We start from the raw sequence: 24,288 nt of genomic DNA, 5'->3' as shown, positions 1-24,288 counted from the left end.
TTCCTTCAAATATATTTTTGCAGACAGACACTATCACTGACAATCTTTGAACCTTAACCTGTCACAACTTATATTAACAAAGAGTGTTCTTCCATAAACTGCTAGCGTGAATCCTTGGCGGACGCTACCAGTCGTCAGCGGCAGGTAACACAATAGGTAAAGGGGAAGACCTGCTGAGGGGCCTCCCTTACACTGTTGGTGTGTTTCCCTAAGTCAGTCGAACCACCCTCTGATCCAGTACGACTGCTCAGCGAAGGATCCCCCCAACGGGACGCTGACAGACTGGTCGGGCACAACGGCCGCGGCTTTCCCGAAACACAGACAAATTAAACACTAAAGACTGAGTAAATCTCCCCACACTAAGGGTCGAGGAAGCCTCCCTTTTTCACGTGACCCACGGCACTGTGAGAGCTGCTATGGGGAAATGAACTCCATCTTGGCAACACCCAGACCAGCATCATTGGGGCCTGATTCTCAGCTGTCCTCTGCTGCTGAAATTGCAGTTATAGAAGACGGATTGGTACCTGCCCTTCACTCAAATCAACATTCAGCCCCTAATTCATCTTCCTGTTCCTAAAATCTCTAAACCACCAACCCCCTTCTACATGGAAGAATATGCCTTTTAGGCTTTATGATGTCAGACCTTGGCTGGCCGCCAGGGGCCCAACCAGCTGTTCTCTCACCACCCCTCCTCAATAGGACAGGAGGAGAAAATAAGATGAAAAAGTTCCTTCGGGACATAGCCACCTGCCAGATCTAAGGGCAGCAGGGAAATACCTGCCCCAGACAGCGCTTTACCCTTTCTTAAATATGCTTACACAGGGGTGCCACCAGCTCTGCTGAGTTGCTCAGCTTTGGCTCTCAGGGAGTCTGGTGCCTAGTTGGTGAAAACTAGCTGTGTCTCACACAGAGCAGACCCTGGCCTCTTCTCACAGAGGCCATGCCTGCAGGCCAAGCTCTGTGTCCAGTTCTGGTCCCCAGACTTCAATAAAAAGAGGCGGACAGACTGGAGAGGGTCCCAAGGAGGGCCACAAAGATGCTCAAAGGGCTGGAGAACCTGCTTTTGCTGATACCTTTCCCGGCGATTCTTTAAGCGACCTAAAACACCCACTTGCACCAATTGGCATAGTCGGAGGGACGGCAAGAGATATCACTGAATACTTACAGAAGCAAGGAATAAGCCTAAGTCCTAAATACGCGGACAAATGGGCTCAGCATGATCCAAAAGCTGTGGAGGAACATCTGAAAGCAGACAGGGGCTGCATGAAGGCTAGCAATGACAAAGGAATTAGATGCAAAATGTTACGCACCTGCCTAGGCTCAAGGAGAACCTCCTCACAGTATTCTAGTACTTCAGGGGAGCCACATGGAGAAGACAAGGGACAATGGGCACAAGTTGCACCAGTCCCCGTTGCTGGAGGTTTTCAAGATGCGATTGGACGGGGTGCTAAATAATCTCATCTAGGCTCCCTTTCCCGCAAAAGGCTGCACCAGATGATCTTGCGAGGTCCCTTCACACCTGGGCTGGTCTAGGAACCTACAACTCTCCAGCGGATCTGGGTTTCATAACCCTTGGCTCTCTTCGGCTTGGAGCTAAGCATCCAAAACCTTGCCTGCGAGGCGAGACATAAAATTCCACCAGGTGCCAGAGACTTCTAAAACCTATGGCAATCACCCAGCATGCTGGTTCAAATGTAAACCGTATGGAGAAATCAACCCCACACATCTGCCTCAAGAGAGATTACAGGTCGGAGTTACAATTTACTAAACAGGTTACAATAAATACAACGATACAGAGAGAACTGGTTTTAACCCACAGAGTATAAACTGGCACCCTGCTGGTCAGAGTGATGGTCACAGTCCTGTTGAAGTAGTGGTCGCAGTCCTGTTGAAGTAGTGGTCCTCCTTCGGATCTGTCGAGTGGTGGTGCCCAAAGTCCCCAAACCCAAAGATATCTATATCTATATATCTATATAGATATAGATATATAGATATAGATATATAAGCACAGGTTCAAGTGGGAATGCTCAGTACCTCCCCCAGGACAGGGAGTTTCACAGTGGAGGAATGTAATACTGTGAGTCATGGGATATTTTGGGAGTCTTTGATGGTCTAAGTCACTGCAGCTGCCTATGATCCTAGTGCCATTGAGTCCATTATGGCCCATTAGCAGAGATGACCCCTCAGGCTGGGTGGGAATGTGCTGGTGCTTCCCCAGAGGAAGCACTTATCATGGCTAAGTCGTTTGTGTGAAGAAAAACACTACCCTGCCTGGGAAGGGTTGCCTCTTCCCCCTTATCTCATTTAACACCCATCTTGTAGCCTCAGGTGTTGGGTGTATAATAGGCAGCTACTGCAAGTGATCCATCGTTAGCAGGTCATCAGGAATGACACAGAGGGTGGTACAATACAGTTGGCTTACATGCACACAGTGCTAAACTGGCACCCTACTTATGTAACCAGGACACCCAGGTGCAACAGGAGGTAGATGCTTCCAACACAGTGCACCATGCTGAATCCACCCTTGGAAAGCACGCATGTAGCCTCACACACAGTATCTTCTACACTTTTAGCAGCAGCCTACATAGGGGCTTTCTGTACGTTGGCGTACCACTGCCAAAGAGCTAAGACTTTGCTTCCTACAAGACGCGAGAGACTGCTAAGCAGCGCTTCCAGCTTCACGCTTCAAACAAACAGGCAAATCATCATCTATCTCTGAAATGCTGTTATCTGGCTGAAACATTCCACATACTTGCATTTCGGTGAGACACCGTTTGAACTTGCAGAACTACTTCCCCTCAGTAAGACGCGCAAGACGGAGATGATATCCCCATGACAAATCTTTATTGTGCAACTGCTGCTCAAAGCTTTTGTTACCTTCCACAGACGCACGGCAAAAGAAAAATTACACATCAAAAGCCGCTAGATTGATGGGCAACAGACGAAATCCATTCAGCGGCGATTTGTACACGTGCAGCAACTCTTGCGGTGCCAAAATCTTAGCCAGGCGGCCAGCCCAACTGACCGCCACCCAGAACGGGTAGATGCATGCGAGAGACAGACTGCCCACCCTCGGGCCCTTCATCCACAACCATCCGGAATCCATTGGTCAGGCCCAGGTGAGCAACACACATCTCGCCAACAATCACGACATGCCCAAGAAGCTGGAGAAGGAAGTACAAACCCATAAATAAGTAAAATAAAAAGAATAAAGGAACAAGAGGGGAGAGAGCAGGAAGGGAAGGAATGAGAGCAGAGAACCACCCAGAGAAAGCAGCTAGCCAATTCCTAGCAGTTCAACCATTGCATGGCCAAATTAACGGCCGTCCAAACACTGGCAACTAAAGCTTTCCAAGCAAAGCTACAAAGACCAATTATGCACGCTATAGGGGCAAAAGAGAGCTAGGCAATTTTTCTCAAGATAGACACCAAAGGACTACAAAACAGCCACAGAAGCTGACACTGTCTCCGCGTTAAAGCCCCCATTGTGTCTTCAGGCAACATAACCAATCCGGCTGGAAAATAAACTTTTGGCTGCCTTTTGCGTGGGTTTACAGTGTCTTTGAACATGGCTTTCACAGCTTAAAGCAAAACATCCAGCACCTCTCAACCAGCTTTGCCCTTCCTTGCCCCGGACCTGCCAAAAACCCCAAGCCCTCTTCTCCATGTTAGAAGGACTACTACTCTGACTCTAAACCACGACAATAGGCACCAGACTGCACTCCAAAACAACATGGCGCTTTGCACCAGAAGTACACACCCAGGGACCAGCACTGCTTTATCGCACTGCTTTTAGTCAAAAAGCTCAACTCCATTACAAGCCAGAGGCAAGAGATGATAGCGCCAGAAAACCCAAAGTAGCCTACTGTGCCCTATCAAGGGGGAAAGGGGGGATGGGAAAGAGTCTAGTAAATGAGGAACTATCTACAGGTACAGTTTAGCACACAGAAAACTCCCACAGTACTTACAGATTCACCAGAATCTCCTGCTCCAGACAACTCGATAATTGGCTCCTTAGGCATGACTAGGAAAAGTGTCGCGTCTAGGGGCAAAACGATCAAGGAACGAATGGCACTGGAGGAAGAGTAAACACTTAAAACATAACCGGCTTCAGAGAAAGGCAATAGCTTATGCAAACCCATCTGCCCCGCTGAACTCCTACAGAAGCAGATTACCAGATACCCCAAAGACAAGCCAGAACATTGATTTTTCCTGCATGATTATTATGCTTTCTGTACCCAAAATACAGTATATTTACAGAGCCCCCTCTAGAAGTGAGATTCGTCATGCAAGACCATGGGGGAAGGAGACAGGCCACTACTTGCGATTAACAAGCTCCAGTATGTTTTAGTTGGGACCGATCCTTTCCTGAGCAGTTTTTCTACTGGATGTGGTCCACGCAGAGACTGAAGACAAATGGCTTAACTGAATCAGCAAAGAGTTTAGTGAAGTGGAAGAGCAGCGGCCATTCATTTCCCACAGGACAGGGAGCTCAAGCATCGAACACACGCATAATGCCAGGAAGCCTGCAAGTGCATGGGACGAGTCTGTCTTCTATACTGCATGCAAACCCTACCTTCAAAAGCAGAAAGAATCCCTAACTGCTAACTTTCAGCATTTTAGGAACTAAATCACATGGGATATTACCTTAAAGTTAACATCCCATAGGCAACGCCTGCATTGTTTTTCCCCCGGTCTAAGCAGCTCACTCCAGTTTCCAGTACCAACACTCGTGACCCTTGCAAGCATGCTGTTATCACGGTCTTATTTCCCCACAGAAACGAGTTCTGGAAAGCTATTGAAGCCTGCAGGATGACCACCTCGTAATTTTTTTGCTTTTTTTTTTTTTTAATTAGAGAAAGATGTAATTCCTTGCCCTCATAATCCAGTTTGGGGGATGCTGTTAGGAGACACATTGAGACCAAGTTACCGTCGGAGGTCCTTCTCTACGCGCGCACACACGACACGGTGGGGGTGGGATACGAGGCGAGTCCGGACAACACCTGCAACCCAGTACGCCCGCGGCAGCCGGAGGGGTGGGGGTGCGGCACAGAACAAGCTATGGGGACGGTGCAGTAGAGAGCGCCACAACCCAGAGAGGCCCCGTCCGTCCCGCGTCCCTGCACCCACCCACCCGCAGCAGCAGCGCCGCCGCGCGCCCTGCCGCGCGCCCGGGTACCGCGCACCGGGTGTCCTCGGCTCAGATGCCCGCAAGCGCGGGAGGAGGGGGAAGGGAAGAGGAACCGCGCACAGAGAGCAAAGCCGAGGCTACCTCCTAGTCCTCGTCGCTGACGAGACCACAGAAACGCCTTGCCGATAATCTTTCCGAAGACGGTAGTGGCGCCACCAGGGCGAGAGGCCAGCACCCCGATACTCTCGTCAGCCAAGGACAACGCCCGTGTCCGCCCCGACACTTCCTCCACTAAGCCCGGCCCTCCGCGGCGCCCATTGGGCCGACGGATCGTGGCCCGCGTCTCCATTTGCTGTCCCGCCTGTCTCTTTCGCTTTTCCCCGCCCCCTTGGCGAGTCCTCTCTCGTCGACCTGGGGCCCTCGGGGCGCCGAGGGACCTGCCCCGTGTAGTGCTGCGACCCTGAGGGCGGGCTACGAGGTCGCAGAAGAGGCTGTAGTAGCTACAAACACTATTTCTTATTATTTGTTACCGCATCAAGTCCACCCCAAAGGTGCCTGTGCCTTTTTGGTGCTGCTCCCTTCAGTCAAATGACTGCTTTGGCCAGGGCAGGGCAGGCCTGCCCTTAACTTCTCGGGACATTTTGAAAAACCAACAGAAGTTGCTCTACACTGTTTGCTGAAAGCCCCACTTCCATTGCAGACGTTTCTAAGCTGCACGTCTCCTGGAAGCAAATAAAATACAAAGCGTGCGTTCGGCACTGCTGGCTTGAGGGTTCAAGATAGTAGGATTTGCGTTAGGCTGGATAGGAGGCTTTTAGAAAAATAGGCAGCGCCCTCAAATCTGCCCAAGGGTGGTCTGCTGTGCCCTGCAGCTCCGGGCACAGTGAGCACCTTGAATGGCCCACACATCTATCTTGTAACATATATAAACCCTGCTTTCCTCGATATTGGGCTAAGGAGATCCTTGGCCGCCTTTGCGGCAAGGGCACGTCGTCCTATTTTGCAAAGCTGCTTTCCAGCCGATCGACCTCCAGCATGTACTGGTGCATGGCGTTGTGCCTCCCCAGGTGCAGGACTTGTGTATCCACAGGTTCCTCGGGTGGTCTCAAAACAGATTGTTTCCTATGATGGAAGGGACTTTGTTCCCCAAGTCCCTGCCTTGAGGTTCAGGGTCTCAAGAGGTTTGGTAACCGTGCCAGTGAAAACAGAGGAAAACGACTCGCCGAGTATCACAGCCTTCTCCATGTTACTGGCCACTAGACCTCCTGGCTTATTTATCAGCGGGGGCAGGGGGGGAGGGAGGAAGGGAATGTGGGTTGGCGTACGCTTTCTTTAGCCTTATTTTTCTGACCAATGCACCTGTGGAAGCCCATCTTATGATTCTTTACATCCCCTGCCAAATTCAGCTCCAGCTTTGCCTTAGCTTTTCTGATCCCATCCCTACAGACCTGGGCGGCATCTTTAGATTCTTCCCAGAATGCGTGTCCCTGCTTCCAATACCTATGCATGTCCACTTCATGCTTCAGCTCAACCAGAAGAGAAGGCCCTTACTCAGCAACGCTCATGTCCCGCCTAACTTGCCTGATGTCTTACGTCGACCTCATCCTCTTAATCTGGTGGCCTATAGTAGATACCAAACACAAGGTTGGCTTCTTTTGTTGGCTTGTGTGGGATGATGACCATGGAGTCAGGAAAGGGCTAAGGCTTACTATATATGGCCTAAACCGTGTACCCTCCACATTATCTTTCCTGATGGAGATCCACATAGCTGACGTCAAGAAAGGACAATATGGCCGAAGGAGGAGTTCATGGGCAGCTAGGAAAGCCGTTTCTTGGCTCTGATGAACGGCATGAAATGGAAAGAAGTCTTAAGAGCGGAACTCTGAAGGACACCAAGGCCAAAGAAGTAACCTTTGCCCGATTAAGGGTCATTTAAGTATTAAAATGCACACTCATGCATATGCTAATAAGCTTACTGAAGTACATGCTACCACGTATATGATTATATTACTCAGCTCTCCAATTAGATCTTGCTATACGTAAGGAGGAGAAGATTGGGCTGTATATAAGGAGGGTAGAAATTTCAGCTAGGTAGCAGGAATTCCCAAGAGATGTCAGAGACAGTTGCCGGTCTGTTCTCTTCTCCCTCCTCCAAAGCGGGGACGCCCTCTTGGGAAGCTTCTGCATACCATTGCTATTATTAGTATTGCATGGGTTAGCATGATGTTATTAGACTTCTACCACAGCTAGTGCATTTCTCAATGGCAGTTCCAAATCTCTAGTTCTGTAACTTCAGAAAATCACTCTATTCCTGAATCTGCGCTCACAAAGGTTCTTAGAGAACGCAACCAGATTCACAGTGCTGAACTGGTTGTAACCGGAAATTAGGCCTAACCCCACCCGGTCCCTCTGATGTCTGAGGAGCAGCTGGAGTGCAAGGGGCTTTATTTTCTGCCAAGTTTCTTACTCTTAACGCAACAGCTTGGCCTCTAATTTTCACCCATAAGCTCTCAACCTGTTCATCGCTGTCTTTCAAAGACAGCTCTGTACAGAAAATCCCTCTTATTTTGAGTTCACACAGAGGACCACCTCTGCCTCTCCTTCCTTCTGACCACTTTATAGCCATTGACTGGGGAGCTCCAGTCATTGAGTTGTCCCAGCACATTTTTACTCTCGTGATTACATTGTTAGCTTTCCGGCTGCCCAGTGGTTTCCAGCTCCTCTTGCTGGTGCCCACAGAGTCGTTCTATCACTCCCCCTTCTCAGCTTGACACAGAGAGAAAATAAGATGGAAAACAACTCACAGGGTGAGATAGGGCAGTTTACTAAAGGAAAAGAGAAAGTTTTCGCACAAAAAAGGAAACAGGAAAAACAAATATATCCTCTGGTTCCCATCAGCAAGCACTGTCCGACCACTTTCCAAGAAGCAGGGCTTCAGCACAGGTAGGGGTTGCTCCGAAAGGCAAACGCTGTAAATAACTAATGTGCCCCCTTTCCCCCTCCTTAACTTAGCTTTTATTTCTGAGCTGAAGTCATATGGTACAGAATAGCCCTCTGGCCAGTTTGGGTCACCTGGTCTAGTGGTGTCTCCTGCCAGGATCTTGCCCACTCCCAGCCTACTTATTGGGGGCAGAATGTTGGAGAGGCAGCGCTGACGCTGTGCCAACATTGCCCGGCAGTAGCCAAAACACTGATGTGTTATCAACACCTTTCTAGATACAAATGCAAAGCATGGCACTGTTGGACGCTATGGGGAAAGTGAACTCCATCTCAGCCACAGCCAGTACAGTCTCCACCCCTTACTTCGCACCATTTGCATCATACTCAGATCCCACAGAATTTTTTATATATATATCTATATCTGGCTTCTAATTCTTCCATTGTATTTATGTCATGACTGAAATCCCTTCTTACCAACACTTACAACTTAAACTCCATGCTTAAACCATCTTTATGTCCAACACACGTATACATTTTCATTAACTACCGTCCCCCTTCCTTTCAAAGACAGATATTAGTTTCCCATTTGATGGGTTTCTTCCAGCCCTCCAGATGTTTAAAAAACAGGCTGTGACTTGGGCTCCATTCCATCAAGATGGGTGCTCGGGACAGAAGCGACACACTCGACCGTTCGGCACCGACACCGGCCCTGCCTGGGCTATCCTCGCACTCTCCTCGCTCCTCGTAAAATTCACTCATCGTCGGTTCATGTCACTCCTGCTACTTTACTTCCTGCAACATACAGTTTGCACTCATTACTTTTCCCCCAAGGTTAAATCTCCTTGAGGCACACGCCGGGTCTCCCCATCCTTCTGCACTACCCACCAAGTACACCCAGGTCCTTGAGCAAAGACAATCCCATTAATAGGTTTGCCTTTTCCCATGGGAGGAGAATTCCACAGCCACTTCCCTGTGTGTAGTATGGGGACCTTATCTCCTCCCACAGTATGTAGTGGTTTTGTTTGGGCAGGACCAGGGCGGTTAGCAGATCTTCTGGTGTTAACCAGCCAAGTGGCTTCTGCTAAATTTGCATCCCAATGCTTCCATGCCCGATTGCCTAACCCTCTTGACATAGTCATCAGCAGTCCATCATACCTCTCAATCTTTCCAGAGGCTTGTGGGTGATAAGGGATGTGATATATCTACTCAATGCATGTTTCTTTGCCTAAGAGTTTATGAGGTTATTTCATAAATGAGTGTCTTGGGTTCAATGCAAGATGTATTCTATTCCCATCTGTTGAAACTGGTTGGGGAGGTGTTTCTTTCTTTATCTCTTCTATGACCCATTCCTCATGGCTCCGGGGGGAAGGGGGCAGGTGTCTTCTGTTAATGGGCCAGCTGTTAAAACCAGGTGGGGCAGTGTTCCTATCTCTTCCCTGACCCATCCTCCTTCCAGGGGGATATCTGCTGTTAATGAGCCATTAAGGCTCACTGCATGACTGATAAAATGGCATCATCCCATTGTGAGATGCTCCACCCAGTGGGAGGAGCCAAGCTTTCCTACCTGGATAAAACCTGAGATTCAGAACACCAGGACAGCCTGTTTTCCACTGGCTTCCCAGAGGAAGACCAGACTCATCTCGCCACCGCTGGATCCTTCCACGGGATCATCTCTACTCCAACAGAACCACATCTGTCACTCCAGGAGGACTTAATTGGACTGCTACCAACACCCTGACCAACAGGGTGTCAGGTCGTGTTCTGACTCTGCCAGTGTTTTTCTTTTTTGTTCGTTTGCTTTTTTGTACTACTTCGTTTTTAATATTCCTAGTAAAGAACTGTTATTCCTATTCCCATATCTTTGCCTGAAAGCTCCTTAATTTCAAAATTAAAATAATTCAGAGCGAGGGGGTTTACATTCCCCATTCCAAGGGAAGCTCCGGCTTTTCCCTGGCAGACACCTGTCTTTCCAAACTAAGACAAGGAGACTCATTGATTCCATTCTTTCTGGGGTACCATGTCACTACAAAATGTCTCTCTTAAGGCCTAAGACAGCGTTTCGAGCAATAGCATGGTTTACAGGGTATTTTTACAGCCAACCAGTAGTTGCCTCTACCACGATGAGCATGTAAGCTCTTGCCTTGGTGTGTTCATGGCAGTGGTCCAATATAGTCAATTTGCCAGGCCTCAGCAGATTTAAAACTCACTTTGGCCATCTATTCCAAGGACATTTCACTCATGTGGCTCACTTGATTGCAGCACGTTTCACATTCACGGGTGACCTGTGTGATAGCCTCCGTGGTCAGGCCGACCCCTCAATCACAAGCTCGTCTGTAGGTTGCATTTTTTCCTAGATGCCCGCATGGTTCATGGGCCCATGAGGCTGTAAAGAGTTCACACTTCTTCTCCCAGTCTAAGTCTACCTGAGCTATTTCAATTTTGGCAGCCTTAGCTGGCTGTTCATTCTTCTGATGTTCCTCAGTGGCACGACTTTGGGGCATGTAAGCATCTACGGGACGTTCCTTCAGAGCCATCGTTTCTACCCGTGCAGTGATGTCCTGCCACAACACAGCAGCCCACATGGGTTTAGCCCTGCACTGCCAATCGGTCTTCTTCCATTGCTGTAGCCACCTTCATAGGGCATTAGCCACCATCCAGGAGTCAGTACAGAGATACAGCAGAGGCCACTTTTCTTCTCCTTCAGCGGCCTCAACGACTCATTGTGTGGGACTCCACACAGCAGCTTTCCACCTCTGATGGTTTCCTACCACAAGGCAGGATCCGTCAGAAAAGAGAGCATGGCCTCTTTCATCTTCTGATAACTCATTATATGGTGGTGCTTCTTGAGCACGAGTGACCTTTCAAAGAAATTCTCCAAAACCTCTGCCTTTTTTCATGGATTCTCGGGCAATTGGGTTCCCCCAGTCAAGCTCGTTGTGTGATCAGTGCTGCTACCCACCCACTTACTCCACGCAGCACTGTTTGCACGATGTGTCAAAAGGATGCTTCCTTTGAACATCTAGTGTAGCACAGGAAATTGCAGCGCCAAGAGGAGACACGCTTCTTTCCCAACAACAACTGAGGATGCTCAAACCCCCTCATATGCTGCTAATATTTCTTTTTCAGAGGGAGTGTAGTGGGCCTTCTGATCCTCAATGACCCCGGCTCCAAAACCTTAATGGTCCACCTCGGCTTTCTCTTGATGTTCTTTGCCAGAAGCTCCAAGTGAGATCATGCTATCCAGCTGCAGTGTAGAGTATATTTTGCAGGGCTGGTCCAGTCTGAACAGGCCCAAGAGCTACCACAAAAGCTACTTCCCTGTTTGATCTGCTCAAAGGCCTGTTGTTGCTCAAGGCCCCATCCAAAATGGTTCTTCTGGGTCACTCAATAGAGGGGCCTCACAAGCTGACTGTAACGTGGAATATGCATTCTCCAGAACCCCAGGCGGCCTACGAAAGCCTGTGTTTCCATCATCTTAGCTGGTGAAGACATAGTTGCTATCTTGTTAACCACATCCATAGGCACACGACGACGGCCACCCCACCATTTGTGCGCCCAAAAACTGGATGTCCCGTGCAGGTCCCTTGACCTTGCTTTTCTTTATGGCAAACCCAGCTATCAGAACATTCTGAACTATTCTTTTTCCCTTCTCAAACACTTCTTCTGCCTCACTGCCCCACACAATGATGTCATGAACGTATTGTAGATGTTGCGGGGCATCATCCATTTCCAGTACACTTTGGATCAGTCCATGAGAGATGGTAGGGCTGTGTTTCCACCCCCGGGGCAGTCGATTCCAGGTGTATTGGACACCCCGCCACATGAAAGCAAACTGTGGTCCGCACTCTGCTGTCAAAGGAATTGAGAAAAATGCATCGGCAATGCCAAGTGCAGCATACCACCTGGCTGCCTTTGACTCCAGTTCATATTAGAGCTCTAACATGTCCAGTACAGCAGCACTCAGTGGGGGCGTTACTTCATTCAGGCCACAATGGTCTACTGTTAACCTCCACCCTCCATCAGACTTTGGCACTGGCCACATGGCACTACTAAAAGGTGAGTGAGTCTTGCTGATCGCTCCTTGGCTCTCCTCACCCACCTTTTCTTTCTCACTTCTGGGGGCCATTACTGTAGTTATTGTTTGGGTCCCTATCTCAGCCATAGTGTCCTCAAATGCAGTTTGGGTCCCTGCCTCAGCCACACTCTTCTGACAGTACTGAACTGTGGCTCAATAGGCATAGGCCAGGCCCTCGTACAGGGCAAGAAGCTGCTGGGTTTCATCAGGGTAGGTAAGGCACCCTTCTATCAGGTGACGCGTCAGTTTGCCAGGCTTCTTTACCTATTTAGGTGTAGAGTCCCAGGCAAGGGGAGGTCATAACCACTCTAGGAACCTGCTCAAATCCTTGCACACGCACTGCCATCCAGCGAGCTGCCGCTTCAGGGCACATTTCAGTACCTCCTCACCTACAGTTTGTTTTGTCTCACAGCAGGATGACACCAGATTCCACAAACCCCATAGGGTGCCAACAGTATTAGTTAATAGTAAAAATAGTATTCAACAGCTTACATAAGGATGAACAAGGAATGCGGCAGCCTGCATTCTAAAACAATCTACATCAGTCCCAGATAGGGAGAGTGAGTCCCTCATTGTCCCCAGAAAGTAGCTCCCCTAGCACAACAAAGCCATCAATGTCACAGCAAAGCACAGAGCCACTGTTTGTAGTAACATGTTCCCAAACTCAACAAAACAAAGAGATAAGCAGCGTACCTGACAAACTCCATGTCCCGCACAGGAGCTTGCTACTCAATAACTACTATTACTATACCATGCAAGATATATAAGGGCCAGTGTCTCAGCCCACGTTAGGAACCAAAAAGGACTGGTGTGGGTTTATCTTGGCTGGATGCCAGGTGTTCACCAAACAACTCTATCACTCCTCCTTCCCAGCTGGACAGGAGAGATGAAAAACAACTTGCAGACTGAGATAAGGTTGTTTACTAAAGCAAAAGTGAATGTTTGTGCGTGAACAAGGAGAGGGAAAAAAACCAAATTGATTGTCTAGTTTCGATCAGCAAGTACTGTCTAGACACTTCCTGGGAAGCAGGGCTTCCGCACATGTACCAGTTTCTCTGGAAGGCAAACACTGTAAATAAGAAATGCTCCCCTTTCCCCCTCCTTTACTTCGCTTTTATTTCTGAGCTGACATCATATGGTATGGAATATCCCTCTGACCAGTTTGGGTCAGCTGTCCTGGTTGTAACTCCTCCTAGGATCTTGCCCACCCCCAGCCAGCTGATGCTGGGGCAGAATGTTGGAGAGACAGCACTGATGCTGTGCCAACACTGCTCAGCAGTAGCCAAAACACTGGTGTGTTATCAACACCTTTCTAGCTACCAATGCAAAGCACGGTGTGGGAAAATGACTGGGGACCCTGTGGACCCGTAACTGGGGATTCAATTAGAGGAAACTTAGGAGTTATATTAACATCCTTACAGGCGTTATAACAGTACGGGAATTATAGGGTAAATCACAGTTGCTGCTCCCTGGATGGAATGCAGTTGGCATGACTTGAAACCTATTCCGTGATGATTCCCCATACACACGCACCTGCTAATGGGGATGGAATGGAGGGTGGAGCGGAGCAAAGGCCAGGCTCTGCAGAAATCCTTGCGGGGAAGGGAACTCGATGGTACTTTGCAGCTGATAATCCGCATACCACCTGTCAGCCACGGGAGATAGGGGAAGATGTCTTACTGCTGAGCCAGCAACTGTGGTGAAATCTCTCTCCTTCGATGAACTTGCTTCGTTAAAGACCAATAATAATATTAACGCACACCTCCATCCCAAAGTTACCCACCTCCAAAGTGCGACCACCCCTCACTGGGCATGCGCTCTATATTCTTTCTGACTGTACCTTTAAAAGCAAAGCAAGAGAATTTTACACCAATCAGTAACAAAGGTATGCATGAATAGAGTCACTCAAGCTCCACCTAAACACACAGAAATACTATAAAAATAAGTCGAGAATGGGGAAAAGTTAGGGAAGACTCCATCGACTCCATCGTAGCTGCTGGGATCAGTTGATGGGCTGAACCTGTCTTCTCCCTCATAGAGATGCCTATTGGATAAGAATCATACTCTATGCATGCGGAACATTTTATTGGGGATTAGAGCTTCTCTGCATATTCCTTCAAATATATTTTTGCAGACAGACACTATCACTGACAATCTTTGAACCTTAACCTGTCACAACTTATATTAACAAAGAGTGTTCTTCCATAAACTGCTAGCGTGAATCCTTGGCGGACGCTACCAGTCGTCAGCGGCAGGTAACACAATAGGTAAAGGGGAAGACCTGCTGAGGGGCCTCCCTTACACTGTTGGTGTGTTTCCCTAAGTCAGTCGAACCACCCTCTGATCCAGTACGACTGCTCAGCGAAGGATCCCCCCAACGGGACGCTGACAGACTGGTCGGGCACAACGGCCGCGGCTTTCCCGAAACACAGACAAATTAAACACTAAAGACTGAGTAAATCTCCCCACACTAAGGGTCGAGGAAGCCTCCCTTTTTCACGTGACCCACGGCACTGTGAGAGCTGCTATGGGGAAATGAACTCCATCTTGGCAACACCCAGACCAGCATCATTGGGGCCTGATTCTCAGCTGTCCTCTGCTGCTGAAATTGCAGTTATAGAAGACGGATTGGTACCTGCCCTTCACTCAAATCAACATTCAGCCCCTAATTCATCTTCCTGTTCCTAAAATCTCTAAACCACCAACCCCCTTCTACATGGAAGAATATGCCTTTTAGGCTTTATGATGTCAGACCTTGGCTGGCCGCCAGGGGCCCAACCAGCTGTTCTCTCACCACCCCTCCTCAATAGGACAGGAGGAGAAAATAAGATGAAAAAGTTCCTTCGGGACATAGCCACCTGCCAGATCTAAGGGCAGCAGGGAAATACCTGCCCCAGACAGCGCTTTACCCTTTCTTAAATATGCTTACACAGGGGTGCCACCAGCTCTGCTGAGTTGCTCAGCTTTGGCTCTCAGGGAGTCTGGTGCCTAGTTGGTGAAAACTAGCTGTGTCTCACACAGAGCAGACCCTGGCCTCTTCTCACAGAGGCCATGCCTGCAGGCCAAGCTCTGTGTCCAGTTCTGGTCCCCAGACTTCAATAAAAAGAGGCGGACAGACTGGAGAGGGTCCCAAGGAGGGCCACAAAGATGCTCAAAGGGCTGGAGAACCTGCTTTTGCTGATACCTTTCCCGGCGATTCTTTAAGCGACCTAAAACACCCACTTGCACCAATTGGCATAGTCGGAGGGACGGCAAGAGATATCACTGAATACTTACAGAAGCAAGGAATAAGCCTAAGTCCTAAATACGCGGACAAATGGGCTCAGCATGATCCAAAAGCTGTGGAGGAACATCTGAAAGCAGACAGGGGCTGCATGAAGGCTAGCAATGACAAAGGAATTAGATGCAAAATGTTACGCACCTGCCTAGGCTCAAGGAGAACCTCCTCACAGTATTCTAGTACTTCAGGGGAGCCACATGGAGAAGACAAGGGACAATGGGCACAAGTTGCACCAGTCCCCGTTGCTGGAGGTTTTCAAGATGCGATTGGACGGGGTGCTAAATAATCTCATCTAGGCTCCCTTTCCCGCAAAAGGCTGCACCAGATGATCTTGCGAGGTCCCTTCACACCTGGGCTGGTCTAGGAACCTACAACTCTCCAGCGGATCTGGGTTTCATAACCCTTGGCTCTCTTCGGCTTGGAGCTAAGCATCCAAAACCTTGCCTGCGAGGCGAGACATAAAATTCCACCAGGTGCCAGAGACTTCTAAAACCTATGGCAATCACCCAGCATGCTGGTTCAAATGTAAACCGTATGGAGAAATCAACCCCACACATCTGCCTCAAGAGAGATTACAGGTCGGAGTTACAATTTACTAAACAGGTTACAATAAATACAACGATACAGAGAGAACTGGTTTTAACCCACAGAGTATAAACTGGCACCCTGCTGGTCAGAGTGATGGTCACAGTCCTGTTGAAGTAGTGGTCGCAGTCCTGTTGAAGTAGTGGTCCTCCTTCGGATCTGTCGAGTGGTGGTGCCCAAAGTCCCCAAACCCAAAGATATCTATATCTATATATCTATATAGATATAGATATATAGATATAGATATATAAGCACAGGTTCAAGTGGGAATGCTCAGTACCTCCCCCAGGACAGGGAGTTTCACAGTGGAGGAATGTAATACTGTGAGTCATGGGATATTTTGGGAGTCTTTGATGGTCTAAGTCACTGCAGCTGCCTATGATCCTAGTGCCATTGAGTCCATTATGGCCCATTAGCAGAGATGACCCCTCAGGCTGGGTGGGAATGTGCTGGTGCTTCCCCAGAGGAAGCACTTATCATGGCTAAGTCGTTTGTGTGAAGAAAAACACTACCCTGCCTGGGAAGGGTTGCCTCTTCCCCCTTATCTCATTTAACACCCATCTTGTAGCCTCAGGTGTTGGGTGTATAATAGGCAGCTACTGCAAGTGATCCATCGTTAGCAGGTCATCAGGAATGACACAGAGGGTGGTACAATACAGTTGGCTTACATGCACACAGTGCTAAACTGGCACCCTACTTATGTAACCAGGACACCCAGGTGCAACAGGAGGTAGATGCTTCCAACACAGTGCACCATGCTGAATCCACCCTTGGAAAGCACGCATGTAGCCTCACACACAGTATCTTCTACACTTTTAGCAGCAGCCTACATAGGGGCTTTCTGTACGTTGGCGTACCACTGCCAAAGAGCTAAGACTTTGCTTCCTACAAGACGCGAGAGACTGCTAAGCAGCGCTTCCAGCTTCACGCTTCAAACAAACAGGCAAATCATCATCTATCTCTGAAATGCTGTTATCTGGCTGAAACATTCCACATACTTGCATTTCGGTGAGACACCGTTTGAACTTGCAGAACTACTTCCCCTCAGTAAGACGCGCAAGACGGAGATGATATCCCCATGACAAATCTTTATTGTGCAACTGCTGCTCAAAGCTTTTGTTACCTTCCACAGACGCACGGCAAAAGAAAAATTACACATCAAAAGCCGCTAGATTGATGGGCAACAGACGAAATCCATTCAGCGGCGATTTGTACACGTGCAGCAACTCTTGCGGTGCCAAAATCTTAGCCAGGCGGCCAGCCCAACTGACCGCCACCCAGAACGGGTAGATGCATGCGAGAGACAGACTGCCCACCCTCGGGCCCTTCATCCACAACCATCCGGAATCCATTGGTCAGGCCCAGGTGAGCAACACACATCTCGCCAACAATCACGACATGCCCAAGAAGCTGGAGAAGGAAGTACAAACCCATAAATAAGTAAAATAAAAAGAATAAAGGAACAAGAGGGGAGAGAGCAGGAAGGGAAGGAATGAGAGCAGAGAACCACCCAGAGAAAGCAGCTAGCCAATTCCTAGCAGTTCAACCATTGCATGGCCAAATTAACGGCCGTCCAAACACTGGCAACTAAAGCTTTCCAAGCAAAGCTACAAAGACCAATTATGCACGCTATAGGGGCAAAAGAGAGCTAGGCAATTTTTCTCAAGATAGACACCAAAGGACTACAAAACAGCCACAGAAGCTGACACTGTCTCCGCGTTAAAGCCCCCATTGTGTCTTCAGGCAACATAACCAATCCGGCTGGAAAATAAACTTTTGGCTGCCTTTTGCGTGGGTTTACAGTGTCTTTGAACATGGCTTTCACAGCTTAAAGCAAAACATCCAGCACCTCTCAACCAGCTTTGCCCTTCCTTGCCCCGGACCTGCCAAAAACCCCAAGCCCTCTTCTCCATGTTAGAAGGACTACTACTCTGACTCTAAACCACGACAATAGGCACCAGACTGCACTCCAAAACAACATGGCGCTTTGCACCAGAAGTACACACCCAGGGACCAGCACTGCTTTATCGCACTGCTTTTAGTCAAAAAGCTCAACTCCATTACAAGCCAGAGGCAAGAGATGATAGCGCCAGAAAACCCAAAGTAGCCTACTGTGCCCTATCAAGGGGGAAAGGGGGGATGGGAAAGAGTCTAGTAAATGAGGAACTATCTACAGGTACAGTTTAGCACACAGAAAACTCCCACAGTACTTACAGATTCACCAGAATCTCCTGCTCCAGACAACTCGATAATTGGCTCCTTAGGCATGACTAGGAAAAGTGTCGCGTCTAGGGGCAAAACGATCAAGGAACGAATGGCACTGGAGGAAGAGTAAACACTTAAAACATAACCGGCTTCAGAGAAAGGCAATAGCTTATGCAAACCCATCTGCCCCGCTGAACTCCTACAGAAGCAGATTACCAGATACCCCAAAGACAAGCCAGAACATTGATTTTTCCTGCATGATTATTATGCTTTCTGTACCCAAAATACAGTATATTTACAGAGCCCCCTCTAGAAGTGAGATTCGTCATGCAAGACCATGGGGGAAGGAGACAGGCCACTACTTGCGATTAACAAGCTCCAGTATGTTTTAGTTGGGACCGATCCTTTCCTGAGCAGTTTTTCTACTGGATGTGGTCCACGCAGAGACTGAAGACAAATGGCTTAACTGAATCAGCAAAGAGTTTAGTGAAGTGGAAGAGCAGCGGCCATTCATTTCCCACAGGACAGGGAGCTCAAGCATCGAACACACGCATAATGCCAGGAAGCCTGCAAGTGCATGGGACGAGTCTGTCTTCTATACTGCATGCAAACCCTACCTTCAAAAGCAGAAAGAATCCCTAACTGCTAACTTTCAGCATTTTAGGAACTAAATCACATGGGATATTACCTTAAAGTTAACATCCCATAGGCAACGCCTGCATTGTTTTTCCCCCGGTCTAAGCAGCTCACTCCAGTTTCCAGTACCAACACTCGTGACCCTTGCAAGCATGCTGTTATCACGGTCTTATTTCCCCACAGAAACGAGTTCTGGAAAGCTATTGAAGCCTGCAGGATGACCACCTCGTAATTTTTTTGCTTTTTTTTTTTTTTAATTAGAGAAAGATGTAATTCCTTGCCCTCATAATCCAGTTTGGGGGATGCTGTTAGGAGACACATTGAGACCAAGTTACCGTCGGAGGTCCTTCTCTACGCGCGCACACACGACACGGTGGGGGTGGGATACGAGGCGAGTCCGGACAACACCTGCAACCCAGTACGCCCGCGGCAGCCGGAGGGGTGGGGGTGCGGCACAGAACAAGCTATGGGGACGGTGCAGTAGAGAGCGCCACAACCCAGAGAGGCCCCGTCCGTCCCGCGTCCCTGCACCCACCCACCCGCAGCAGCAGCGCCGCCGCGCGCCCTGCCGCGCGCCCGGGTACCGCGCACCGGGTGTCCTCGGCTCAGATGCCCGCAAGCGCGGGAGGAGGGGGAAGGGAAGAGGAACCGCGCACAGAGAGCAAAGCCGAGGCTACCTCCTAGTCCTCGTCGCTGACGAGACCACAGAAACGCCTTGCCGATAATCTTTCCGAAGACGGTAGTGGCGCCACCAGGGCGAGAGGCCAGCACCCCGATACTCTCGTCAGCCAAGGACAACGCCCGTGTCCGCCCCGACACTTCCTCCACTAAGCCCGGCCCTCCGCGGCGCCCATTGGGCCGACGGATCGTGGCCCGCGTCTCCATTTGCTGTCCCGCCTGTCTCTTTCGCTTTTCCCCGCCCCCTTGGCGAGTCCTCTCTCGTCGACCTGGGGCCCTCGGGGCGCCGAGGGACCTGCCCCGTGTAGTGCTGCGACCCTGAGGGCGGGCTACGAGGTCGCAGAAGAGGCTGTAGTAGCTACAAACACTATTTCTTATTATTTGTTACCGCATCAAGTCCACCCCAAAGGTGCCTGTGCCTTTTTGGTGCTGCTCCCTTCAGTCAAATGACTGCTTTGGCCAGGGCAGGGCAGGCCTGCCCTTAACTTCTCGGGACATTTTGAAAAACCAACAGAAGTTGCTCTACACTGTTTGCTGAAAGCCCCACTTCCATTGCAGACGTTTCTAAGCTGCACGTCTCCTGGAAGCAAATAAAATACAAAGCGTGCGTTCGGCACTGCTGGCTTGAGGGTTCAAGATAGTAGGATTTGCGTTAGGCTGGATAGGAGGCTTTTAGAAAAATAGGCAGCGCCCTCAAATCTGCCCAAGGGTGGTCTGCTGTGCCCTGCAGCTCCGGGCACAGTGAGCACCTTGAATGGCCCACACATCTATCTTGTAACATATATAAACCCTGCTTTCCTCGATATTGGGCTAAGGAGATCCTTGGCCGCCTTTGCGGCAAGGGCACGTCGTCCTATTTTGCAAAGCTGCTTTCCAGCCGATCGACCTCCAGCATGTACTGGTGCATGGCGTTGTGCCTCCCCAGGTGCAGGACTTGTGTATCCACAGGTTCCTCGGGTGGTCTCAAAACAGATTGTTTCCTATGATGGAAGGGACTTTGTTCCCCAAGTCCCTGCCTTGAGGTTCAGGGTCTCAAGAGGTTTGGTAACCGTGCCAGTGAAAACAGAGGAAAACGACTCGCCGAGTATCACAGCCTTCTCCATGTTACTGGCCACTAGACCTCCTGGCTTATTTATCAGCGGGGGCAGGGGGGGAGGGAGGAAGGGAATGTGGGTTGGCGTACGCTTTCTTTAGCCTTATTTTTCTGACCAATGCACCTGTGGAAGCCCATCTTATGATTCTTTACATCCCCTGCCAAATTCAGCTCCAGCTTTGCCTTAGCTTTTCTGATCCCATCCCTACAGACCTGGGCGGCATCTTTAGATTCTTCCCAGAATGCGTGTCCCTGCTTCCAATACCTATGCATGTCCACTTCATGCTTCAGCTCAACCAGAAGAGAAGGCCCTTACTCAGCAACGCTCATGTCCCGCCTAACTTGCCTGATGTCTTACGTCGACCTCATCCTCTTAATCTGGTGGCCTATAGTAGATACCAAACACAAGGTTGGCTTCTTTTGTTGGCTTGTGTGGGATGATGACCATGGAGTCAGGAAAGGGCTAAGGCTTACTATATATGGCCTAAACCGTGTACCCTCCACATTATCTTTCCTGATGGAGATCCACATAGCTGACGTCAAGAAAGGACAATATGGCCGAAGGAGGAGTTCATGGGCAGCTAGGAAAGCCGTTTCTTGGCTCTGATGAACGGCATGAAATGGAAAGAAGTCTTAAGAGCGGAACTCTGAAGGACACCAAGGCCAAAGAAGTAACCTTTGCCCGATTAAGGGTCATTTAAGTATTAAAATGCACACTCATGCATATGCTAATAAGCTTACTGAAGTACATGCTACCACGTATATGATTATATTACTCAGCTCTCCAATTAGATCTTGCTATACGTAAGGAGGAGAAGATTGGGCTGTATATAAGGAGGGTAGAAATTTCAGCTAGGTAGCAGGAATTCCCAAGAGATGTCAGAGACAGTTGCCGGTCTGTTCTCTTCTCCCTCCTCCAAAGCGGGGACGCCCTCTTGGGAAGCTTCTGCATACCATTGCTATTATTAGTATTGCATGGGTTAGCATGATGTTATTAGACTTCTACCACAGCTAGTGCATTTCTCAATGGCAGTTCCAAATCTCTAGTTCTGTAACTTCAGAAAATCACTCTATTCCTGAATCTGCGCTCACAAAGGTTCTTAGAGAACGCAACCAGATTCACAGTGCTGAACTGGTTGTAACCGGAAATTAGGCCTAACCCCACCCGGTCCCTCTGATGTCTGAGGAGCAGCTGGAGTGCAAGGGGCTTTATTTTCTGCCAAGTTTCTTACTCTTAACGCAACAGCTTGGCCTCTAATTTTCACCCATAAGCTCTCAACCTGTTCATCGCTGTCTTTCAAAGACAGCTCTGTACAGAAAATCCCTCTTATTTTGAGTTCACACAGAGGACCACCTCTGCCTCTCCTTCCTTCTGACCACTTTATAGCCATTGACTGGGGAGCTCCAGTCATTGAGTTGTCCCAGCACATTTTTACTCTCGTGATTACATTGTTAGCTTTCCGGCTGCCCAGTGGTTTCCAGCTCCTCTTGCTGGTGCCCACAGAGTCGTTCTATCACTCCCCCTTCTCAGCTTGACACAGAGAGAAAATAAGATGGAAAACAACTCACAGGGTGAGATAGGGCAGTTTACTAAAGGAAAAGAGAAAGTTTTCGCACAAAAAAGGAAACAGGAAAAACAAATATATCCTCTGGTTCCCATCAGCAAGCACTGTCCGACCACTTTCCAAGAAGCAGGGCTTCAGCACAGGTAGGGGTTGCTCCGAAAGGCAAACGCTGTAAATAACTAATGTGCCCCCTTTCCCCCTCCTTAACTTAGCTTTTATTTCTGAGCTGAAGTCATATGGTACAGAATAGCCCTCTGGCCAGTTTGGGTCACCTGGTCTAGTGGTGTCTCCTGCCAGGATCTTGCCCACTCCCAGCCTACTTATTGGGGGCAGAATGTTGGAGAGGCAGCGCTGACGCTGTGCCAACATTGCCCGGCAGTAGCCAAAACACTGATGTGTTATCAACACCTTTCTAGATACAAATGCAAAGCATGGCACTGTTGGACGCTATGGGGAAAGTGAACTCCATCTCAGCCACAGCCAGTACAGTCTCCACCCCTTACTTCGCACCATTTGCATCATACTCAGATCCCACAGAATTTTTTATATATATATCTATATCTGGCTTCTAATTCTTCCATTGTATTTATGTCATGACTGAAATCCCTTCTTACCAACACTTACAACTTAAACTCCATGCTTAAACCATCTTTATGTCCAACACACGTATACATTTTCATTAACTACCGTCCCCCTTCCTTTCAAAGACAGATATTAGTTTCCCATTTGATGGGTTTCTTCCAGCCCTCCAGATGTTTAAAAAACAGGCTGTGACTTGGGCTCCATTCCATCAAGATGGGTGCTCGGGACAGAAGCGACACACTCGACCGTTCGGCACCGACACCGGCCCTGCCTGGGCTATCCTCGCACTCTCCTCGCTCCTCGTAAAATTCACTCATCGTCGGTTCATGTCACTCCTGCTACTTTACTTCCTGCAACATACAGTTTGCACTCATTACTTTTCCCCCAAGGTTAAATCTCCTTGAGGCACACGCCGGGTCTCCCCATCCTTCTGCACTACCCACCAAGTACACCCAGGTCCTTGAGCAAAGACAATCCCATTAATAGGTTTGCCTTTTCCCATGGGAGGAGAATTCCACAGCCACTTCCCTGTGTGTAGTATGGGGACCTTATCTCCTCCCACAGTATGTAGTGGTTTTGTTTGGGCAGGACCAGGGCGGTTAGCAGATCTTCTGGTGTTAACCAGCCAAGTGGCTTCTGCTAAATTTGCATCCCAATGCTTCCATGCCCGATTGCCTAACCCTCTTGACATAGTCATCAGCAGTCCATCATACCTCTCAATCTTTCCAGAGGCTTGTGGGTGATAAGGGATGTGATATATCTACTCAATGCATGTTTCTTTGCCTAAGAGTTTATGAGGTTATTTCATAAATGAGTGTCTTGGGTTCAATGCAAGATGTATTCTATTCCCATCTGTTGAAACTGGTTGGGGAGGTGTTTCTTTCTTTATCTCTTCTATGACCCATTCCTCATGGCTCCGGGGGGAAGGGGGCAGGTGTCTTCTGTTAATGGGCCAGCTGTTAAAACCAGGTGGGGCAGTGTTCCTATCTCTTCCCTGACCCATCCTCCTTCCAGGGGGATATCTGCTGTTAATGAGCCATTAAGGCTCACTGCATGACTGATAAAATGGCATCATCCCATTGTGAGATGCTCCACCCAGTGGGAGGAGCCAAGCTTTCCTACCTGGATAAAACCTGAGATTCAGAACACCAGGACAGCCTGTTTTCCACTGGCTTCCCAGAGGAAGACCAGACTCATCTCGCCACCGCTGGATCCTTCCACGGGATCATCTCTACTCCAACAGAACCACATCTGTCACTCCAGGAGGACTTAATTGGACTGCTACCAACACCCTGACCAACAGGGTGTCAGGTCGTGTTCTGACTCTGCCAGTGTTTTTCTTTTTTGTTCGTTTGCTTTTTTGTACTACTTCGTTTTTAATATTCCTAGTAAAGAACTGTTATTCCTATTCCCATATCTTTGCCTGAAAGCTCCTTAATTTCAAAATTAAAATAATTCAGAGCGAGGGGGTTTACATTCCCCATTCCAAGGGAAGCTCCGGCTTTTCCCTGGCAGACA

At 48.9% G+C, this 24,288-nt stretch overlaps 2 protein-coding genes across 2 annotated transcripts; both read right to left on the bottom strand.

Annotated features, from left to right (window-relative positions):
• Positions 1-2,822: 2,822 nt before the first annotated feature.
• On the bottom strand, positions 2,823-10,031 carry LOC134565025 (uncharacterized). Its single transcript, XM_063424385.1, has 4 exons — positions 5,273-10,031; positions 4,648-4,900; positions 3,969-4,074; positions 2,823-3,164 (listed from the first exon to the last, which is right to left on the bottom strand). Exons 1-4 carry the CDS (start codon positions 5,478-5,480, stop codon positions 3,000-3,002), a joined length of 732 nt encoding a protein of 243 aa, XP_063280455.1. The 5' UTR covers positions 5,481-10,031; the 3' UTR covers positions 2,823-2,999.
• Positions 10,032-17,079: 7,048 nt separating this feature from the next.
• Positions 17,080-24,288, bottom strand: LOC134565027 (uncharacterized). Its single transcript, XM_063424388.1, has 4 exons — positions 19,530-24,288; positions 18,905-19,157; positions 18,226-18,331; positions 17,080-17,421 (listed from the first exon to the last, which is right to left on the bottom strand). Exons 1-4 carry the CDS (start codon positions 19,735-19,737, stop codon positions 17,257-17,259), a joined length of 732 nt encoding a protein of 243 aa, XP_063280458.1. The 5' UTR covers positions 19,738-24,288; the 3' UTR covers positions 17,080-17,256.

The sequence above is a fragment of the Prinia subflava genome, assembly GCF_021018805.1.
Source record: "Prinia subflava isolate CZ2003 ecotype Zambia chromosome W unlocalized genomic scaffold, Cam_Psub_1.2 scaffold_31_NEW, whole genome shotgun sequence".
NCBI lineage: Eukaryota > Metazoa > Chordata > Aves > Passeriformes > Cisticolidae > Prinia > Prinia subflava.
Note: the sequence above shows the minus strand (reverse complement) of the source record. Positions and strands in the feature narration are given on the sequence as shown.